The sequence below is a fragment of the Hemicordylus capensis genome, chromosome 1 (assembly GCF_027244095.1).
Source record: "Hemicordylus capensis ecotype Gifberg chromosome 1, rHemCap1.1.pri, whole genome shotgun sequence".
Taxonomy (NCBI): Eukaryota; Metazoa; Chordata; class Lepidosauria; order Squamata; family Cordylidae; genus Hemicordylus; species Hemicordylus capensis.
Window position 1 is genome coordinate 191,667,649 of NC_069657.1, and position 19,816 is coordinate 191,687,464.

Consider the following 19,816-nt stretch of genomic DNA (forward strand, 5'->3'; position numbering starts at 1 on the left):
TGGGCAATGGTATCCATTTGCACTGTGTGCTAGCACAAGGGAGGCAGAGCAAGATCCCTCTGCCCCACTTGTCATGCAATAGAATGCCACTTTGGCACTTGGGAAGGAAGCTATTGCTTCTGTTGTAGCAGTTAAAAGAAGGTGGGACTTAGCAATCGATTGTAATGGAAGTTGTATATCATGCTAAATACCCTGCACACCATGTTTTGCTTAGGTACAAGAGATATAACTTCCACAGCAATCAAGAGAAGTGCATGTGTTTTACTCAGCTTCCAAGCCTTACCTTAAGTATGAAGCAGGCACGGAGGGAGGCCAGCTGCGGCCAGGGTTCAGCCCGCCACTGCAGCCCCCTAGCCCCACCCCCTATGTCACGTCTGACGCAGGGAACGGTTAGCCACACTCCCACATCTGATATCAGATGCAGGGGGCATGTCAAGGGCGTGAGACGCAGCCCCTGAGGGATGGCGGCTTGGGTTCTTTGAACTTGTTCACTTAAGGGCGGGGGAGGATGCACTTAACACCCCCCCCCCCCCGCATTTCCTCCGTCGGCTCTTGATTTCCTAAAAGTCTGTTGCGGTGGCAGTGTACCTCCCTGCCGCCCCGTTGCCCCCTTTACCAGATGTAACTGGAAGTACTTGATGCGCTTGCGTGCACCCGACGCGCACAGGTGTGTCGAATACTTCCGGTTACATCTGGTAAAGGGCGCAACGGGGTGGCAGGGAGGTACACTGCCGCCACAACAGACTTTTAGGAAACCAAGAGCCGACGGGGGAAATGCGGGGTGGGTGGGTTAAGTGCATCCTCCCCACCCTTAAAGTTATCCTCCCCCCCACCGTCTAACCAGCCCCCGCCGGTTCCGTGCAAATGGCTAATATGTACACCACCCTGAGTTGTACGATGGATGCAACACAGAAAAGATCTATTCAATTTCTGAGACTCCTATGTGTATATTAAAGATCTGACCTGAACATCCTTTAAGTTTGGGATGGATAATATACTAAATATACTAAATAAATTAATAGATGGGCTAATAACCAATGTTAAAAAGATCATTTCTACAATGTTTACCTTCCCCAGTTTTGATATATTCCGATAAAGAGAAAGAGGAAGGGTGAAGATGATGGTAACACACAAAATAATGACATGGCGACCAATAAGTAAATTATCTTGATCAACTGTTAAAAAAAAAAAAAAGGAGAGTGAAAATTAATACATATATCGAACAGATATTGGATTGTTCACTAAAAATGAAACTTCAAGTATTGCTCAGTGTGTGAATATTCAGGGCTCCATTCATGAAAGAAGAACTGGGCAGAGAGAGAGAGAGAGAGAGAGAGAGAGAGAGAGAGTGAGACTCCCACATCAACATAAAAGCATTCAGCATAAAAACGTGCAAAGAAAAACTATGTTGAACATTTTTTACTTTTTCACATATTACTCTTTTAAAAAGCTAAGAGAACATTTAAATCATTTGAAAAACATTGGTATTGCATAAGGAAGCTATTGATGTGCTAATATGAAACATGTTTAATATATATATTTAAAAACAGTGCAGCAGAGAAAATTCTTCATCAAGAAGACTGAAATTCAGTACCCAGAAATAATGTATGCATGTTTATTTTGCCCAAATAATAAATTTTTATGCTTTAATCCGAACCAAAAAAAATCCACATGAATAAACATGGATTTTAAAATTTTCTCTTTTTTTCTGGTGCAAAGAACATTTTGGTGGCCAAGCAAGGGTAACATGTGGTGAGGCATTGAACAATAAGGCACTGCCTTTATGTTTTAAAATATTATTCCCATGTATTGTAAGGATTTGCCCTTTTAAAAAACAAAACCTTAGATGCTCAGGATTCTACAAGAATCAAAAGCCAAGCACACCAAAGAATACCAGTTCTATGTAAGAACAGCCCTACTTGATCCGGTCCAAGGCCTGCCTATTCCAGCATCCTGTTTCCCAGTGGCCCACCAGAAGCCTCTGGGAAGCCTACAACCAGGAGATGAAAGCATGCTGCTTCTCCTGCTGTTTTTCTCTGCAACCTGCTTCTAAGTCTAGAGGCAGCCCCTCTGCATTAAAAGCCTGTTAGTAGGTGTTCTAGCTCTTTGAATAGCTTATTAATTAATACTAGCTGAACCCGCACAGAGCATCTGTACAGTAGTGTACTGAGCCTGTATCATCCTCCTCCTCCCACAACTCACTCTCTCCCCCTCCCACAACCCTCTCTCCCCCCAACTCTCTCGCTCGCTCTCTCCCCCCAACTCTCTCACTTGCGCTCTCCCCTCAACTCTCTCACTCGTTCTCTCCCCGCACAACTCTCTCGTTCGCTCTGTCCCCCCAACTCCCTTGCTTGCTTTCTCCCCCCTCTCGCTCACCTTCTCCCCCCCAACTCTCTCGCTTGCTCTCTCCCCCCACAACTCGCTTCTCGCGCTCTCCCCCTACAACTCAGCCCTCACCTTCGGCCCGCCAGCAGCTGCTTTCCTTCTGCCTGCCGGTGCCTACTCCCCACCCCCACCCCCACAACTCGGCCCTCCTCCTTGGCCCACCGGTGGCCACTTTCCCTGGGCCCGCCAGCGGCCACGTCCTTTTCCTGACAGCCCAGCCACCACCTCACGCCACCAACGCCTCCTCACCCAGCTGCTGCCACCTCACCCGGCTAACACCACTTCCCCACCGCGGCCGGGTCTGCCGCCACCACCGCCTCACCACCGCGGCCGGGCCTTGGTTCTCCCCCTAGCCCCAGTCTCCTCTCTCTCTGCCAGCTTCACCCTTCCTCCTCCTCAGGGTGGCAGAGCTTCGCCCACTGCCCATCCTCGTCTGTTTCCCCTTATTTCCTCTTCTCTTTCTCCTTTTTCCGCTGTCCCCGGCATTTTCCCCTTATTTCCTCTCCCCTTTCCCCACAGTCCCAGCTCTGCTGAAACACCCCAACCACTCTCCCTGTCTGCTCCCCTCTTTCTCTCACATGGCTTATCTCCCTCTCATTGGCTGGAACTTGGCTGGAATGCTGACCAGCATGCATCCCCAGCCACTAAGCGAATTATGTATATAGATATTTTTGACCAACATTCTAAGCAGTTATGCAAAAAGATTGATGAAGAGAAATAACCAAAATTTAGACTAGACTCACCTCCAGGGATTCTTTGAAAAACTTTAGTCAAAGTGTCTCCTGTTATAATGTTGTAGCTAATCATGGCTTTCAAAAGAAAGAAAGTGAATGTAAATAGTGCTGGTTTTATTTTTTACAAGATCCAAAATGCAAAAAAGGTCATCGGAGCAGTCAGATGATCAGTGCTGCTGAACTATGTGACTGCTGCTTTAGAACATTAAAAAATGCTTTAAAGTTTTGTATCCCTTTGAAACCATCACGAACATTTAAACTTTTAAAACAGATCCCAAGAGTTTAGCCCCTGCTGAGAAAAAAGCTGAACTTCATCACTGTAACAATAACTATATTCTAAGACAGTTGTAAACAGCATTGAGACTTTGATAGTGGGTAGTATATATATATTTATATATTTATATAAATAAATATAAATATAAATATTTATATATTAAATAGTGGGTGGTGTTAAATAAATAAGACTAGCAGTTTCCTTACCAAAAAAGGCATTTCTAAAACATAACTAGTTTCAGGTCGCAGTTTTCTTTTTTTATATCATCCAAAAGGCATTGTTAATTAAGCATTTGCAATGTGTCCCTACCAATAAAAGGATATAAAAACTGAAGAACTGAGAGAATCAGGTATCCTATATAACCATATGTCTTGTTAACCAGTGCTTGATAGCTGTTAGTACCAGCCAGGTTCCCTCCTTTAATCAACAGGATAATAGAATAATCTGTTGTGAAGATAAAATACAAAAGTTTCTATTAAAAACAATCTCATTTGGCCTCTATTCTTGTGAGTGGAAAACTAAGACAGATGAGCATGGATAAGGCCTGCAAACATGAAATAGCTAGGGGTGATTGTTTTTTTCTGCAGAAATCCTGTATGAAGTTACAAGGAGCAATGATATCTCATGACACAACCATCTGTGTCCATTTTGTAGGGGAAGAATGGCAGTTCAGTTCCCAAATAGCAGACCAAAACCAGTTTGGGGAGAATTCAGCCAAGCAAGAGGTCTGGAGACAGTTCTTTAAGTTTGAAGAACAAGGATTTATTCTGAAGTTATAACAGGATAGGAAAGCTGAGCTTAAGGCTGAAAAGGGAGAGAGACCAAAACAAACAGCCATCTCTGGAGAGAAAAAATTGAGACTAGCACTGAAATAACAAAGAGGGGAGGAGTCCAGCACTTTTATCCATAACCTAACCTCCGCCCACCCCACCAGTGGTCACTATGAGACATTGCAGCAGAGAGCTGATGCTGCCAGGGTCCTAGCTCCAACACATTCAAGGTCCATTAGAGGCAACAAGGTTGAAGAACTCTGTTGCAGTCTTTCTAGAGAACTGATCTACTTATTCTGAAGGTCAGAAATGAAGTAGCTCCACTAGGAGGGTCATTCTCTTAGACTACATCTGCCCCATATAAAGGAAAACTAACTATGTTTGGCAATTTAAGATTAGAAAAAAGGTGACTGGTGGTGGAAATGCACGATTAAGGCTTATGATTAAGGGTGTGGACAAAGTGAATATAGATAAGTTTTTCTTCCTCTCTCACAACACTAGAACAAGGGGCCAGCCCATGAAACTAACTGGCAGGAAATTTAGGTCAGACAAAAGAAAGCACTTCACACTGTGGAATTCACCACCGCAACATGTGATGATGACCAATAGCTCAGATGACTTTAAAAGGGGATTGGACACATTCATTCAGGACAAGTCTATCAATGCCTACTAATCTTCATGGATGGTTACTAGGCCTGTTTGCTGGAAAATGTCAGATTCAATCCAACACAACACGGAAATTCTCAGGAGTGATGACATGCCTCCCCCACCGCAAACTGTCAGTCTAGTCGGAACTCCAATATTTTCCTGACATTGTGTTGGACCCTGCTCCCTGCCCCAATTTCCAGGATGGAGCCCCTGAAAACAAGTTTGGCAGATAAGCTTGTTATGGAATGGGTTCAGGTAATGTCCGACAGAGAGAATGTCAGGTTCAACACGCTTGTCAGATATGACACGACACACAGGAATAATGGTCACATGCTACCACCAGGTTCAGAGGCACAATGCCTTTGAATACCAGTTGTAGGAGAACAATGGCGGAAGAGTAAGGCATACCTTCCTTTTCTACTTGTGGGCTTCCCAGAGGCATCTTATAGTCTATTGTGGGAAATAGGGTGTTAGTCTAGGTCGGCCTTTGGCCTGATTCAGCTGGGCTCTTATTTCGTCCTTAAGCTATTATGCCCCACAGGGGTAGGAGTGCAGTTTGTGTCCATATACACTGCCTTATTCTGGAGCAACCTAGCTGACCTGGGGGATACTAGTGTGGCTAGTGTTGGAATTGGATATCAGAAACCCTGGTTCAATTCTTGCTCATGCATTAAGTTCAGCAGGCTTTAGTACAATTATTCTAAAATTCTACATTCCTGAAAGGCATTAAGTGTATACAAACAGCAGTTTGGCATTTCATATTGGAATATAAGTCGTGCATGTAATCCAAGAAGTTTCACATGGCTTTATACTTTGGGTTACAATGATTAAAAAGGGAGTTCTTCACAGTATGCTAAATCCCCCAAGTACATGGAATTTGCTCATGGTAGATAGGCATTTTCATTATAATTGGCAGCAAAGAGAAGCCTTTCAGAAATGAGAAGTCAATTGCTCAACATTTAATTATGTTGTACCCTTAACTGACCTTCTACATGAAATGTATATTTTAATGTTCAACTGTAAAATAAAACATTACTATTTAATTGTATTATTCATTGTATTTAAAATAGTGAGCAAGTGATGTGAAAGTTAATGCTTTACCTGACACAAAAACTAATGTGATTTGCAAAAAAACCTCCCCTATAGTGTTACTTATTATGGTTTCTTCATCTTGCATAGGAAACATCGTTCAGTATGGCACAGTGCTCTATTATTCCTAATCACTCCAAAAGATCAGCATAAATGAATACATTTTACTTATTGCACTAATCTCAATTTGTGGGTCTATTTCTTTGGTTATCATCAGGTTTTGACAATACAGATTGTTGAAAATCTTATTATATTTGCCACTTGGTGATAGCAATAGCTTTTAAGGTACCTGTAATATAGCCAACAAATAATAACAGCAATATTCCTAATGGAAAACCAGCTTGCCTCAAAGCATAAGGAAGGCCTGTAAACACAAAGCAAACAAAAAGTCAGATTGGAGCTTTTCCAAATAATTTCTATTATTTTCCTCTTTTCATAACAAGTTTTTTTTTTAAATATCCCAAAGCCATACAGTGATGTCCAGAGCAGAAGATGACATCTCATAGCACTACACATGTTCCAGTACCAGACCTCTCAGCACCAGTAGCAGGTTGGAGGCCCTGGGGAAAATCCCTGTACAGGGCTTTCTAATGGCATGTCCTTACTGGCAAATGGGAAATGGGACTCAGCAGGGGGCAGGCAACTCCTCCTCCACTCTAACCCTTTAGCAAATGAGAGATGCTGCTCCTCCTCCTCACACTCAGAAGGTGGGAGATGGAATAGGAGTCATCACCATATCCCCCCACTTCACTGAGAGGCAGAGTGGGAGAGGAAGGAGCTGCCACAGCCCAATTTCTTGACGTTTTTTCAGCTCCCAAGTTTTGTAAGCTCCCCTCCCCCTCAGCATACAGGCCTTCATTCAGAGACCCTTGTGTCATTGCAGGGGGCCCTGGGAGGAGGTCCATTCATCAAGGGAGGAGGCAACAGCAGTGCTGCAAGATAGATACTTTATTTACGGCCAATGGCCAAAACACAGTGCAACAAGTAGGGTCACCAACTCTCACTGACATCCAGACTTATTTATTTTTCCCTTTTCTTTTCTTTTCTGTTCATATTCTCAACCCACTACAGTCTTCAGGGCTGCTTTCAGTAGACACCTGGAGATTGATGCTGATTCATAGAAGCTACAGGCCAACCCTGGAAGGCTGGCAACCCTAACTGCAAGTCTCTTGTGCTGCTGCTGCCTTCTTCAACAGCAGATGGGGATGTCCCCCAATTTGAACTCTGAAATTTCAAGGATCAGCTGTAAAGGAGGAAGGAGACAGAGGCTCTTTTCTTGCTGACACTGCTAGGTAAGTGACTCAAGGGGGCTGGAGAAAGTATTCAGACCCTACTGCACATTTAAATTGGAAACATGACAAAATTTGATTTTGGTCCATAATTTACTTGGAAGAAACTGAACTATTTTCTGAATGAATTGCAGAGGGCAGGGTTCCACTACTTCTCCAGGAATGTACTTCCAGCCGAGAGCTGGTGTTGAGGTAGCAAGCATGACTTGTCTCCTTAGCTAAGCAGGGTCCACCCTGGTTGCATTTGAAAGTGAGAATGTAAGATATTTCCTTTAAGGGATGGAGCCGCTCTGGAAATGGCATCTTGGTTCCAAGTTCCCTGCCTGGCATCTCCAAGACAGGGCTGAGAGAGATTCCTGCCTGCAATCTTGGAGAAGCCACTGCCAGTCTGTGTAGAAAATACTGAGCAAGATGGACCTATGGTCTGACTTAGTGGGGCGCTTCCCACGATCAACAAAAATCGGGCTAGCAGAGGCTAGCCCGATTTTTGTTGACCGTAAGAACCACTGAGTAACCCGCTCAAGAGAACCACCGAGTAACCCGCTCCAGAACTCCTGGTAAAAAGCAGGTTTGCGGAGCGAGCGCTCCAGCAAACCTGCTTTTTATTATTGTGAGTAGCCCCCAGCCGGGAGGCGAAAAGCCGCCTCCCGGCTCCGGGGGTCTCCCCAGTATGCTCTGCGCACTCGCGCAGGGCATACCGGGGCTAGTCGGGGCCGCGCAGCCCCCGCTCCACCCACCCCCTGCCAGCTCCATCACGGAACCAGCCATTGTGTGGGCGGCCGATCCGGCCGCACAGGGCTCCCTGCCTGCTTGTGAGCGGGGAGAGCAGACTTAGCCCGCTCTTCTGCTCACCCGAGGAAACCAGATCTCACTGATCGTGAGACCCGGTCCAGTATGTGGCAGCTTCCTATGTTCCTATGTTAATATATAGAGTTTGTCCTCTATGCTGGTCTTTAAGAAATCATTAAAAAGGCACATTTTTATCCAGGCTTTTTGATCACTATTTTAATTCTTTTAATTGTTCAACTGTTGTAATTGTTTTTTAATTTCTTTGTTTTAATTTTGGTATTGTTACATGTTTTGTTTTTTGTAAACGATCTAGCGATCTTTTTGTTAAGCAGCACAGAAATTCAATAAAATAAAATAAAATAAAAAATAATATAGGCGGGTGGCCCTTAGCTATCGGAAGCTGATTTCTTTCCAGTAAAGTACTACTAAATGTTTTAATTTTTATATTGTCATTTCTAATGTTCAAAACCATATATTAAAAGCTGTATCCAGTTTAGAGCCACAATTCAGACTCTGCCACACTTTGCTGTCCACAATTATTGCTCTTCTGCTATTGTGCCTACTGCAATAAAAGCCTCACAGCTCTTGCTGTCACCTTTTGTCCCCAGCCCGCAGCCCCCATTTGGGATTTAAACATATATTTTGGACAAGCAATATTGTCTCATAGGATAGAATCTTGTGCCTCAAAGTTATGAGCTTGGAAAAGGAGGGAACTGCACCCAATGCTCTTACACTTTAGTACCCACTTGGTCTGCACTCCAGCTATACTGAATCTTAACCCCCAAATTCCAGGTTGTGGCACATGCTGTGCCCAAGGCCCACTTGAAATTTTTTCATTGGTTGCTCACAAAGGACAGTGTTAAAGGATGCTATTGAATTAACTTCCAAGTGACAGCCTTACTGAGGCATGGAAGTCAGATCTCCAGCCTGAGATCCAATCCTATCCTTTCGAGGTTCTCTCTTTTCAGAAGAATAGGAGAAGCATAAACTGTCTTTTCTTTCTCCTTGCCAGCCTTCCAATTCCACTTTCCTTGCTAAAGGCTTCATTTCTGTTATTCTTCGCTCCCCTTCCCTCACTAAAATAGCCTCAGATCTACTCTTTCACATCTCTTGTTATTCTCTTGAATTCCTTTTCTTTGAAGAAGTCCTGGCCTCACAACTCTTTTTGTCCCCTGTGATACTTTAAAGCAATGCTTCACTATCTGGACCTGGTCCCAAGTCACACATGAGTGATGATTTGGTGTTAGTTAATGCGAGGCCATTCTACTGGTGCGGTTAGAGCTGGCAGCAGAAAGGAAGGGTTCTCTTAGCATCCAAGCAATCCCCCCAGCTTCAAAGAGTAATTCCCCCAGAATTCACCCTCCAAACTAGGTAAACATATTATATTTAAAGAGACACAGGTCTGAGCAAGAGCGGTAACACAATCAATACTACTGCTCCTACCGTTACGCATACCCACTAATCAACACTGTCCACAATCTCTAGAAATCCCCAGAGTTTACACAACTGCCAACTTATTCTCTTTTCCTCCAAGATCCCTCTGGAAATGGTGGTTAGGGGTGTGCACAGAATTGTTCCAGGCCATTTGGTTCAAATTCAAACCAAACCACCAGTCCATGAACTCATTTCTTAGAACCAGATGGCGATTTCGTTTGTGCACTTGAACTGGGTTGAATCGGTTCAGCCCAGTTCAGGATGCTTGTAAAGGGAAATCCGGTATGAATTCCCTTTTACAGGCAAAGGGGGATCCCTAGCAAATAAATGGGGTTGAGAAGTGCAGGCAGGCAGGGTGGGTGGAAGGTCACTTTACTGTGGTGGTGTGGCAGTGGGCCGGCAGTGGCTCCCCTAGGCGCTGCCGGCACTCCCCCTGCATCAGTGCGGGTGCCTAATGTGAACTTCTGTGCTTCCATGGAGGCCATTTGCGTCACCACACAAAATGGCCTCTGCACATGTGTGGAGGTCATGCAAATAGCCTCCACGCATGTGCTTGAGGTCCAAACTGGGGCCCCGCCAGCCTGCGCCGACGGAGGGAGCACCAGCGGGCCCTAGGAGAACTGCCAGCTGCCCGCCACCACCGAGGAGCTGCCACTGCACTGCCACACATAAGGTTACCTCCCCCCACACCCCTGCCAACCCCATTTTAGTTGCTAGGGTTCCCCCCGCCCTTGCTTGTAAAGGGGAATCTTTATCGAATTCCCCTTTACAAGCATCCCAAACTGTTCGAACCAGGTCAAACTAGCTTGATCCGAACCAGGCCCAGTTTGGCTCAAACTTAGACTGCTCCCCTTTGGCGGGGGGGGCGGACCGGTTTGAGCTCGAACCAGTTGAACTGGGCCAGTTCAAATCGAACCAGTTCTGCACACTCCTGGTGGAGGTAAGAGATATGAACAGTGCCCAGACGTACATACACATGAGTGTTTTAATTTCATTTCTATCCACTTTCCAAAACTACAGTATCTAAAAACTACACTGGTAATGCCTGGAAAATGCAGATGTCAGTTTGAGCAGCAGGCCATCCTTTATAAAATGCCTATAAACAAACAGTGGCCAACCATGGCTTATACTACGGTCCAAATTAATGTAAATATTAGCATCTGTCAAACTATATTTTTATAAATGGCCTACCGAGGCCTCTGGTCATGATCAATTCAATTTTATTTCCATATCGGCCATGGACTTTCACAGTAATGCAAAATACAGAACAAAAGAAAACCCCAGAAACCATATGTTTAGAAATTATTTCAATGTACCAGAAACAAATCAAATAATTAGTTTTCATTACAGTAACATAATGGCAGCTTAAAACATATGACCTAATAAAAGTGGCGTGAGATGTTAGTGATAAAGCATAAGCTGTAGACTTAAATAACATAAAAATTCTGAAGAGCTAACCAGTTTTCTTTACCCATCAGCAGCTGAGGAAGAAACCCCACACACACACCCTGCCGCTCCCAACAGATGTGGATGGGGTTCTGGCCTTTTAAGACACTGTATTACTATAATAAAACTAGAATGGAGAAATATTAATGATGAAATTAATAAAATAATAAAATGAGTGAAGGAAGATGCACTTACCTATTATACCAGATCCTATAATAGAATTGATAATATTAAAAGCAGCTGTTGAGCGGTTGCTTGTTCCTTGTTTATTCCACACTTTATAAACTAGGCTTGCCATTTCATCTGTTTCCTCCTGCTAAGCAAAGTAATGTTGAGGTCAAAATAATGTATTGGCTGGAGAGTGGGGGCAGGACCCAATGTTTCTCATTCCGTTAATTTAAGAAGATTAAATATTATAAGATTCCAATATTGTTTCTTCCTGAAACATACCTTCATATTTACAGACTGAGTTCCAGGGAAAATCTAAAATCTTGCTAGTTGTGGGTTTATAATAATAAAAATAATAATAACTAGAATTTGAAAGTAGAGCTGTGCACTGCATCAGGCCAATTTCCGGCACCGACGCAATGCAAGCCTTACTGGACAATGTTTCATCAAATGACAAAATTGTCCGATAAAAAACCCCACACCATTTGATACAATATTGTACTGTATCATATCAAACTGTATCAGTAAGAGAGGCAGGCTTAACTGAATCCAAGCAGTGGGCTACCTTCTTTTTTCTACCTGGAAACTGGCTGTCTTCTGGGCAGCAGCAGCACTTTGAAATGCTGCCTGTCTCCCCCCCACACACACACATACACACTGCCCCCAGCAGCTGGCCCACAATGCCCTGGGGAAACAACATCATGGTGCACTATTAGGGGGAAATGGAGGCTTCCTGTAACTGCAGAGCATCTCCAGTATTCTACTGCCCTTTTCTCATTTCAATTTCTATTTCCTCCCCCCTCTCATAATTAACCCAGTGGCATACTTGGGTGGAAGGTATGTACAACATGCATCACTGACTCAAAAGAGGAGGCAGAGGTGAGGGAGGCATGTGAGGATTGCCACATGTTCAGGATTTGCCTGGACAGTCCAGGAACTGGATATTCTGTTCAGGATGTAGGGAAAGTGTTGTCCTGGATACAAAATGCCCAGGAATTTGAGTGGGAAGACATTTTACCCACGTTGCTCGTGCTTCACTCCAGATATTGACATAGTGTCCATGTTTTAAAACCCCGTATTTTTACCCCTTCTCTGGCACTGACTGGCTGGCTGGCTGACTTGACTAGGTAGGATTTCTAAATATGGCTCAGTAAACCCTTTCCTCTCCTTTCTGGCGGTAGTGAGATTCTGGGTTTGGCTGTGGTATATGGACAGAAGAAAGCTCCTTTTCTCTAGTGACATTGTTGAAGTCCACTTCTCTCTAGAACCCTAGTCTTGTGAGGACACTTCTTAACCAATGGGAAGTCTTTCCTGTGTGGAGTAACAAAATGAAATAAAAGGAGCAACAAGCTTTAAAACAAAGCTGTATTTTATTGTTAAAACAAAGAAGATTAAACTATGCAAAAGCTCCGCTGCCAGCTGTTGCTCCCAAAGCTAGTTCAGTTCCTAACCCTCTCCAGTGCAAAGAACACTATACAGAAAAATGTGTGAGACAGCCACCAAGCTCCACTGTCTCTTTCCAATCCCAGTAAAACACAAAAGTAGGCTTTTAAATTTAGGGGGGGAAACCCTTTTAAAGTTGTATCCAGGAATTCTATCCAGTGAATGTGGGAACAACCCTAGTGTGTGCACATATGGAAAAGAGGGGGAGGATGGTACACATGAGGAGGGTGGCATTTGGCACCCTGCCTCAGGCACAAAGAAGTCTTGCTGGTTGGAGCTTCTGGAATCTTAGGGCAGTGCGGCATCTTGTGCATGAAAGATTCATAACAGTGTTTCAGATGGTGGCTAAGTTTTGTTTGGTAGCTGGCAAGATTCTCCAGGAGCTCATTATGAATTCAATTTGGCTGTTCTGTTTTGAGGTTTAACTTGTCAATATTATATTACAACTTTTATGGTTTACTCTGTTGGGCTTCTGTGTGAGTGTATTATTATGTACTGGTCTGTGTCTGTAATAAAGTACAGGTGAAACTCAGAAAATTAGAATATCGTGCAAAAGTCCATTAATTTCAGTAATGCAAATTAAAAGGTGAAACTGATATATGAGACAGACGCATTACATGCAAAGCGAGATAAGTCAAGCCTTAATTTGTTATAATTGTGATGATCATGGCGTACAGCTCATGAAAACCCCAAATCCACAATCTCAGAAAATTAGAATATTACATGGAACCAAGAAGACAAGGATTGTAGAACAGAACAATATCGGACCTCTGAAAAGTATACAGTGTACTGTGCTTGACTGGCCAGCAAACTCGCCTGACCTGACCCCATAGAGAATCTATGGGGCATTGCCAAGAGAAGGATGAGAGACATGAGACCAAACAATGCAGAAGAGCTGAAGGCCGCTAATGAAGCATCCTGGTCTTCCATAATACCTCATCAGTGCCACAGGCTGATAGCATCCATGCCACGCCGCATTGAGGCAGTAATTGCTGCAAAAGGGGCCCAAACCAAGTACTGAATACATATGCATGCTTATACTTTTCAGAGGTCCGATATTGTTCTATTCTTCAATCCTTGTCTTCTTGGTTCCATGTAATATTCTAATTTTCTGAGATTGTGGATTTGGGGTTTTCAGGAGCTGTACGCCATGATCATCACAATTATAACAAATTAAGGCTTGACTTATCTCGCTTTGCATGTAATGCGTCTGTCTCATATATCACTTTCACCTTTTAATTTGCATTACTGAAATTAATGGACTTTTGCACGATATTCTAATTTTCCGAGTTTCACCTGTATTTGATTTGATGAAAACACCCCATTTATTTGACTTCTTGTACTGTACTAAAACAGTGATATCAGAGGCTTGCGACAATATATTTAAATTGCACAGATGCACCTCACAGTTTTCGAGGGCCACTGGGCTGGATGGACAGGCCCAGCAGCCGCTCCACCCACTACCACCATGCGGGGGGTGAGGGGGGGAGCCTATTCGGCTCACCCATACCCCCACGGCGGCTAAAAGTACAGAAAGCCGCGGTTCCGCACAGTGGGGGGCAGCAGAAGGGGGCAGCGGCAGAGCTTTGGAGGCCACGGACTGGGATCCCAAGGTCCTGGGGCAAGAGTGCCTCTGGGAAGTCCCACCCCAAAGGTATCACTCACTCACTCCAGCAGGCCACTCACAGTTACAGCTCTGTTGTCTGAAGGTGCAATAATCGTGATAGCCAGAACTTCTGTGAACAGCAACCTGGATTGCCTGAGGCTGCCACTCATAGAAGCATCATCCATCACGGTTACAGTGCTTTCCCTTTCAGTCAAAATGGAGCTGTAACTGTGAGCAGCTGGCTAGAGGGGTAAGTGACAGATCCAGGAGGGGACTTCCTCTCCACTTTCCAAGCTGTAACCATGAGCACTGCTGGGCTCTATAATGTCTGAGAAGGGTGTGTAAGTGTTCCTTGAAGAAACTCATATTAATGACCTAACACGCAGAGACACTTTTCATTTCTTGGAATGAAGTCCAGCTCACTGGTATATGCCCCAGTGCACCTGGTATCCTCATTCAGACAGGGGTGGGGAGAGAAAACAATGAGGTTATCAAGCACACATATGGTCTCATATGGAGTCAGACTTTAGGAACATAGGACACTGCCATATACTGAGTCAGACCATTGATCTATCAAGCTCAGTATTGTCTTCACAGACTGGCAGCGGCTTCTCCAAGGTTGCAGGCAGGAATCTCTCTCAGCCCTATCTTGGAGAAGCCAGGGAGGGAACTTGAAACATTCTGCTCTTCCCGGAGTGGCTCCATGCCCTGAGGGGAACATCTTACAGTGCTCACACATCAAGTCTCCCATTCAAATGCAACCAAGGCAGATCCTGCTTAGCTATGGGGACAAGTCATGCTTGCTACCACAAGACCAGCTCTCCTCTCCATCTAGTGCAGTACTGGTCTGCTCTGACTGGAAGAAGCTCAAAGCCTCAATCTTTCCCAGCCCCCAAACCTGAAATTAATTTAATCAGGGGTGCCGGGGATCAGACTTGGGACCTTCTGCATGCAAAACACCTGCCTCTGAGCTATGAGCCCTAAACAATTATTGACTACTCAGAGAAGAGATACTGTAGTCATGTGGATAACAAAGTGAAACAAGTGGTTCTAGTAAGAACTAATCTGCCTACTTTCCTTTCACTATCCCTACAACTGGACTACATTTGATCCAGATTGGTTAAGTAGCTCACAAGTTAGCCCACTTGTACCTCAAATGTTCTGGTGTCCACCATCTTGAATCAGGGTGGATAACATCATTACAAACTACGCCCTTGAGTCATCTCTATGTGTCCCTAAGCCTATAGCAAATTTGGTTCAAATTGGTTAGGCAGTTCACAAGTTAGCCCAATTCTGCCTCAAATGTTCACACGTCTGCCATCTTGAATTGCAGTGGATGACATCATCACAAACTATACCATTGAGGTGTCCCTATAGCTGTAGCAAATTTGGTTCAAATCAGTTAGGCAATTCACGGATTAGCCCACTTGTGTCTTAAAAGTGTATGCGTCAACCATCTTGAATTGAGGTGGATGACATCATCACAAACTACGCCATTGAGGTGTCCCTATAACTGTATCCGACTTGGTTCATATTGGTCCAGGCACTGCGAAGTATGTGGGGAGAAGGGATGGACACACAGAAAGAATGCATAAGCCTATTGGAAAGTAGGCTAACAAGTAATCAGAAGCCCGATTCATGTTCAATCTAGACCTATTCAAACATTTGTTTGAATGCTTGTACAATGAAGACCTATTCAGACATTAATTTTATATAGCTGTGTACAGTGTCTCAAACCAGGAGTCCTGGCCCGCCCCACCACTCAGCCCGCCGCTCACAATTACAGCAGCATTTGTCTGAAGAGGAGGATAACACCTCCTCTGTGCTGGCAAACACTTAACATGATTAAGAGGATGCCCCAGCCTCCTGATCATGGAAGCAGCGTTTGCCTCTTCAGACAAATGCTGCTATAATTGTGAGCAGTGAGCTGCAGCGCTGAGTGATGGGGATGGGGCAGGACTTCAGTACTGTTTATATTAATGTCTGAATTAATCAATTCAGTGTAGTGTACACAGGCATGGTTATTTACATGTTATGTTGAACATAGGTATGGCAGTACACTTCCTATCTGTACCATGCATTTGAGGGGGCCTGTACCCAGGTTCACCTTTAAAATGAACTCAGGTACAGCCATTCTAAACCACATTAAGCGGTGCAGCAGGGAAATGCTTGACTAACAAGCAGAAGGTTGCTGGTTCGAATCCCCGCTGGTATGTTTCCCAGACTATGGGAAACACCCATAGCAGGCAGCAGCAATATAGGAAGATGTTAAAAGGCATCCTCTCATACTGCGTGGGAGGAGGCAATGGTAAACCCCTCCTGTATTCTACCAAATAAAACCACAGGTCTCTGTGGGCGCCTGAAGTTGACACCAACTTGATGGCACACTTTACCATTTCAGCCATTCACACAAACACGTGTGGCTGTTTACAGACATCTGTACACCCATCTATATATTTAATTCTCTTGGGACCATGCGTGCCCAGGATTTGGCGGCGGAACTCTCGCGACATGCTGCAAGAGTACGAGACTGAGGGAAACGTTGGTTGGGGGTTGGAGGAGCCCGGAGAAGGAGGCCGAGGGGGTGCTGCTCCGGCAGCTGGGGGCAGCTAGCGAGGGGCAGCAAGAGGAGAAGAGGCGGCGGGCGGCTGAGCCGTGCTGCCAAGAGGAGCCCGTTTGGGTGGGCGGCAGGCTCCCAAAAATGGCTGGGCGGAGGCTGGCGCAGCAACTGGGCTGTTGCGGTGGGCATGGGGGCTGGGAGGGGGGAGAGCTGTGGAGGAGGCGGGGGCCCTGGCAAAGGAGGTGGCCAGTGGGAGAAAATGACTGGGAATAGATTGGGGCAGAAGGGAGGGGGGAAAGCGGCGAGGAGAGACTAGTGGCGCAGATGTTGTGGGAAAAACCTCTAGAATCTAGCCTTCCTGTTTGATTCAGCCACTGGCTTTCATCCTCCTATCGTGGGTAGGGAATGGGGCGTCTTGCCAGAACCAAAGAGGATTAGGCTCAATTCTCGCCAATATACTTGCTGTCCAACTGAATGGAGTCAAACAACAAGGGTGCGTTGCTCAAAAAAAGCTTTTATTTCATGTCACGAAAGGCACGAGTATCATCAGAGAACATCTGGATGATACTGCACGGCCGAGCCATGCAGTTGGCTCGTTTTTATAGGTCTCAAACATACAAGCATATCAACAAAGCGATTAATACACGTTATTAGTTATTAAGCTTACATATTCCAGAGGTGTCATCTAGAGCCTGAGAAGATGAGTTACTACCTGGCTTTTATGACAACTTTAATCCCTATGGTATCTCTTCGTATCAGCAAGACCCTCTTTCTGCTGACTGAGGAATTTAGCTAATGGCATGTGTTTGACCACTCCTTCTCAACCCACATTCTTGAGAGGGGGCCTCCCACTCTTGACTTTAGCCTCTGTTACCGAGAGGCTTCTCAACTCTGAATAACCTGCTGGCTCTATACTCCATTAGGGATATGAACCAAACTTTCCTGAATTATACTTTGATACATACTTTTATATACTTATTTGTAGGCCTGGTTTAAACAATTCGTTATCACAGATGCTGTGTGCCGGTTCAGCTAGTACAATATAATGCCTGCAGAGGCAATGAGAGAGCCTCTGCTATACTGCAGTGCAGGCCCCTGTAAGTGTGGAGCCTTGGGGTGAAGGCCCCTTAGCTTCTTCCCCCTCTTCAGCCATCTCTGGTTGTTAGCAAAAGAAAGAATGGAAATCAAAACAAGATGTACCACATTGTCAGGTATATGAGAATGACACAATCCCATTCAATCTGGCATCCTCATGGGAGATGGGGCATGTTTACTCTGAAGTACGTCCCTCTGAAGTTAATGGGATTTACTTCCTACTAAGTACGCCTAGCATTAAAGCCTTCCAACCCACTGTGGTAATGAAAAAACTAAGCAGGTGTGGTGGATTTCAACAATTCGTTGGACACGACGCCAGTGGACAGGTACAATTTTTTTAGTATACACACATATATATACACACATATGTATACCTTTTTAAAAAACAGTAGAATCAGGAAAACAGGAAACGCAGCAGCCGCCTTAATTCATTCATTCATTCATACATACACACATACATACACACACACTTTATGTGTGTGTGTGTATCTATATATACTACACTTTTTTTAAAAAAACGGTATAATCAGGAAAACAGGAAACGCAGCAGCAGCCTTAATTCATCATGGGGTGAAATAACTTTGCTTTCCAAAGGAGAAGCGCCGCCGGCTTACCTGGTGCTCAGAGCTTAGCACGGGCAATGGGCGCTGCTCCTCCATGGCGGAATCCTTCCCTCCTTCCCACCGCTCAAGTTCTGACTTGGCGCTTCGTTCTCAGGATCCCGCCGTCATGAGCAAGCAGGCAGCTGACTTACGACGTTTGGGGCCAGGAGAAAGGCGGGCGTCCTCCGCGGCTCCGAAATAAGAGGTGACGGAAGCAATATTCGCTCAGCAGCCCAGGGGGGAGAAGGGTTAAACTGCGGCCGCGGCTCCCCGGAGCACGTGGGCGCTGGGAACTCCGGGGGCTCACGTGGCCAGAGAAGCGGCTTGTTGTCAAGTCCCGGGGCTGCTTTCCCAAGCCAGCAGCAACGTATGTTGTAGGTTGTGTGAGACAGTCCAGAAATTCAGGGAGAGGGACGTCAAAAGACTGTAGAGAGAAATGATTGTTGCTTCCTAAAGTTGTATGATACAACTTCAGGAAGCAACAAGGCTATATTATTATGGAAATAAGTCAAAATTGAAGTCAGTTAAGCCCTTAACGGAGAGATTTTCTCCACAGTTCCCTAGTCCTGCGACATAAACAATTTGTCCTCTTGTTTTCTGCCTTGAACAACGCCAGGGATGTGTGTGATTTCTGCCCGGCATTACCATGTAGGGTTGCTAGTTTGCCCCGCCCGCGCCTAAATTCTTGTGCTGTGCGGTGTCAGGCAGAAATCCCATAGGTCTGCTGCATGTCCTTGGATTTCTAGCATCCTTATCTTATGATGACTACATGGCGGCTTATATTGACTTTTCTCTGTTTATGTTGTCCTCATCGTTTTGGAGTTCCATAAAGATTTCTAACCCGCGTGCAAATTAACCCAGACAGAGCAACGGCGTGGTGGTGCCGTGTCTAAATTAAGCCCTTGAAATCACGGGGATGAGACCACCAGAGCCAATGGAGAAAAGACACTCAGAAAATGCAGGAATTATGATGAAAGATGTAGCCTCTTTTACCCTTTACCCTTGAAGTTGCCCACAGTCATTTCTTGCCTCCTTCAAAGCATATGCTACCTTAAAAATAAATCCAGCGATTGCGAACAAAACAAGTACATGTAGTAAGAATGCAAGAGTAAGAAAAATGTGCACAAACTCCTATTTCTGAAAAGCCCTGGAATCCTTAGGCAGGCACAGAGAGTGGGGTGGTGACTCTAGAATTTACCAGAAATAGCCTTCCAGGGCCAGTCCAATTAAAATCTAGCTGGCCTTATCTTGCACAAGAATGATAAACATCACCATACAGTTTGTAATATCATTCAGAGGAATCTCTTGATCCTGATAATTAATCTGGAGTGGTTTATGAAATTAAAGTTCAAAACACTGCTATATTTACACAATTGACTTGAAAAATGAAATGAAAATTCAAAGCCAAAGACAATAGAGGTAGCATTGTTCTTAAATTTCATACAGGAGACATCATCATTTTTAATTTTCCAGATTGCAGGTTG

General features: G+C 44.7%; 1 protein-coding gene across 4 annotated transcripts in view; it reads right to left on the bottom strand.

Moving 5' to 3' along the window:
- SLC38A11 (solute carrier family 38 member 11) overlaps positions 1 to 18,649 on the bottom strand; it is a 40,884-nt gene extending 22,235 nt beyond the window's left edge. Inside the window, exons 1-6 of one of the 4 annotated variants that reach the window (XR_008315321.1) lie at positions 18,345 to 18,647; positions 11,054 to 11,174; positions 6,190 to 6,264; positions 3,703 to 3,837; positions 3,129 to 3,194; positions 1,069 to 1,175 (exon numbers count right to left, since the gene is read on the bottom strand). Coding sequence is in view for 3 of the 4 variants with exons in the window: in XM_053291360.1 (XP_053147335.1) it covers positions 1,069 to 1,175; positions 3,129 to 3,194; positions 3,703 to 3,837; positions 6,190 to 6,264; positions 11,054 to 11,174; positions 18,345 to 18,389 (549 nt within the window). In the remaining variant the exon portion in view is untranslated. Of the gene's footprint in view, positions 1 to 1,068; positions 1,176 to 3,128; positions 3,195 to 3,702; positions 3,838 to 6,189; positions 6,265 to 11,053; positions 11,175 to 18,344 lie in introns of all 4 variants that reach the window. The other 3 variants (XM_053291360.1, XM_053291364.1, XM_053291349.1) reach the window with 3 other exon arrangements.
- Positions 18,650 to 19,816: the final 1,167 nt, after the last annotated feature.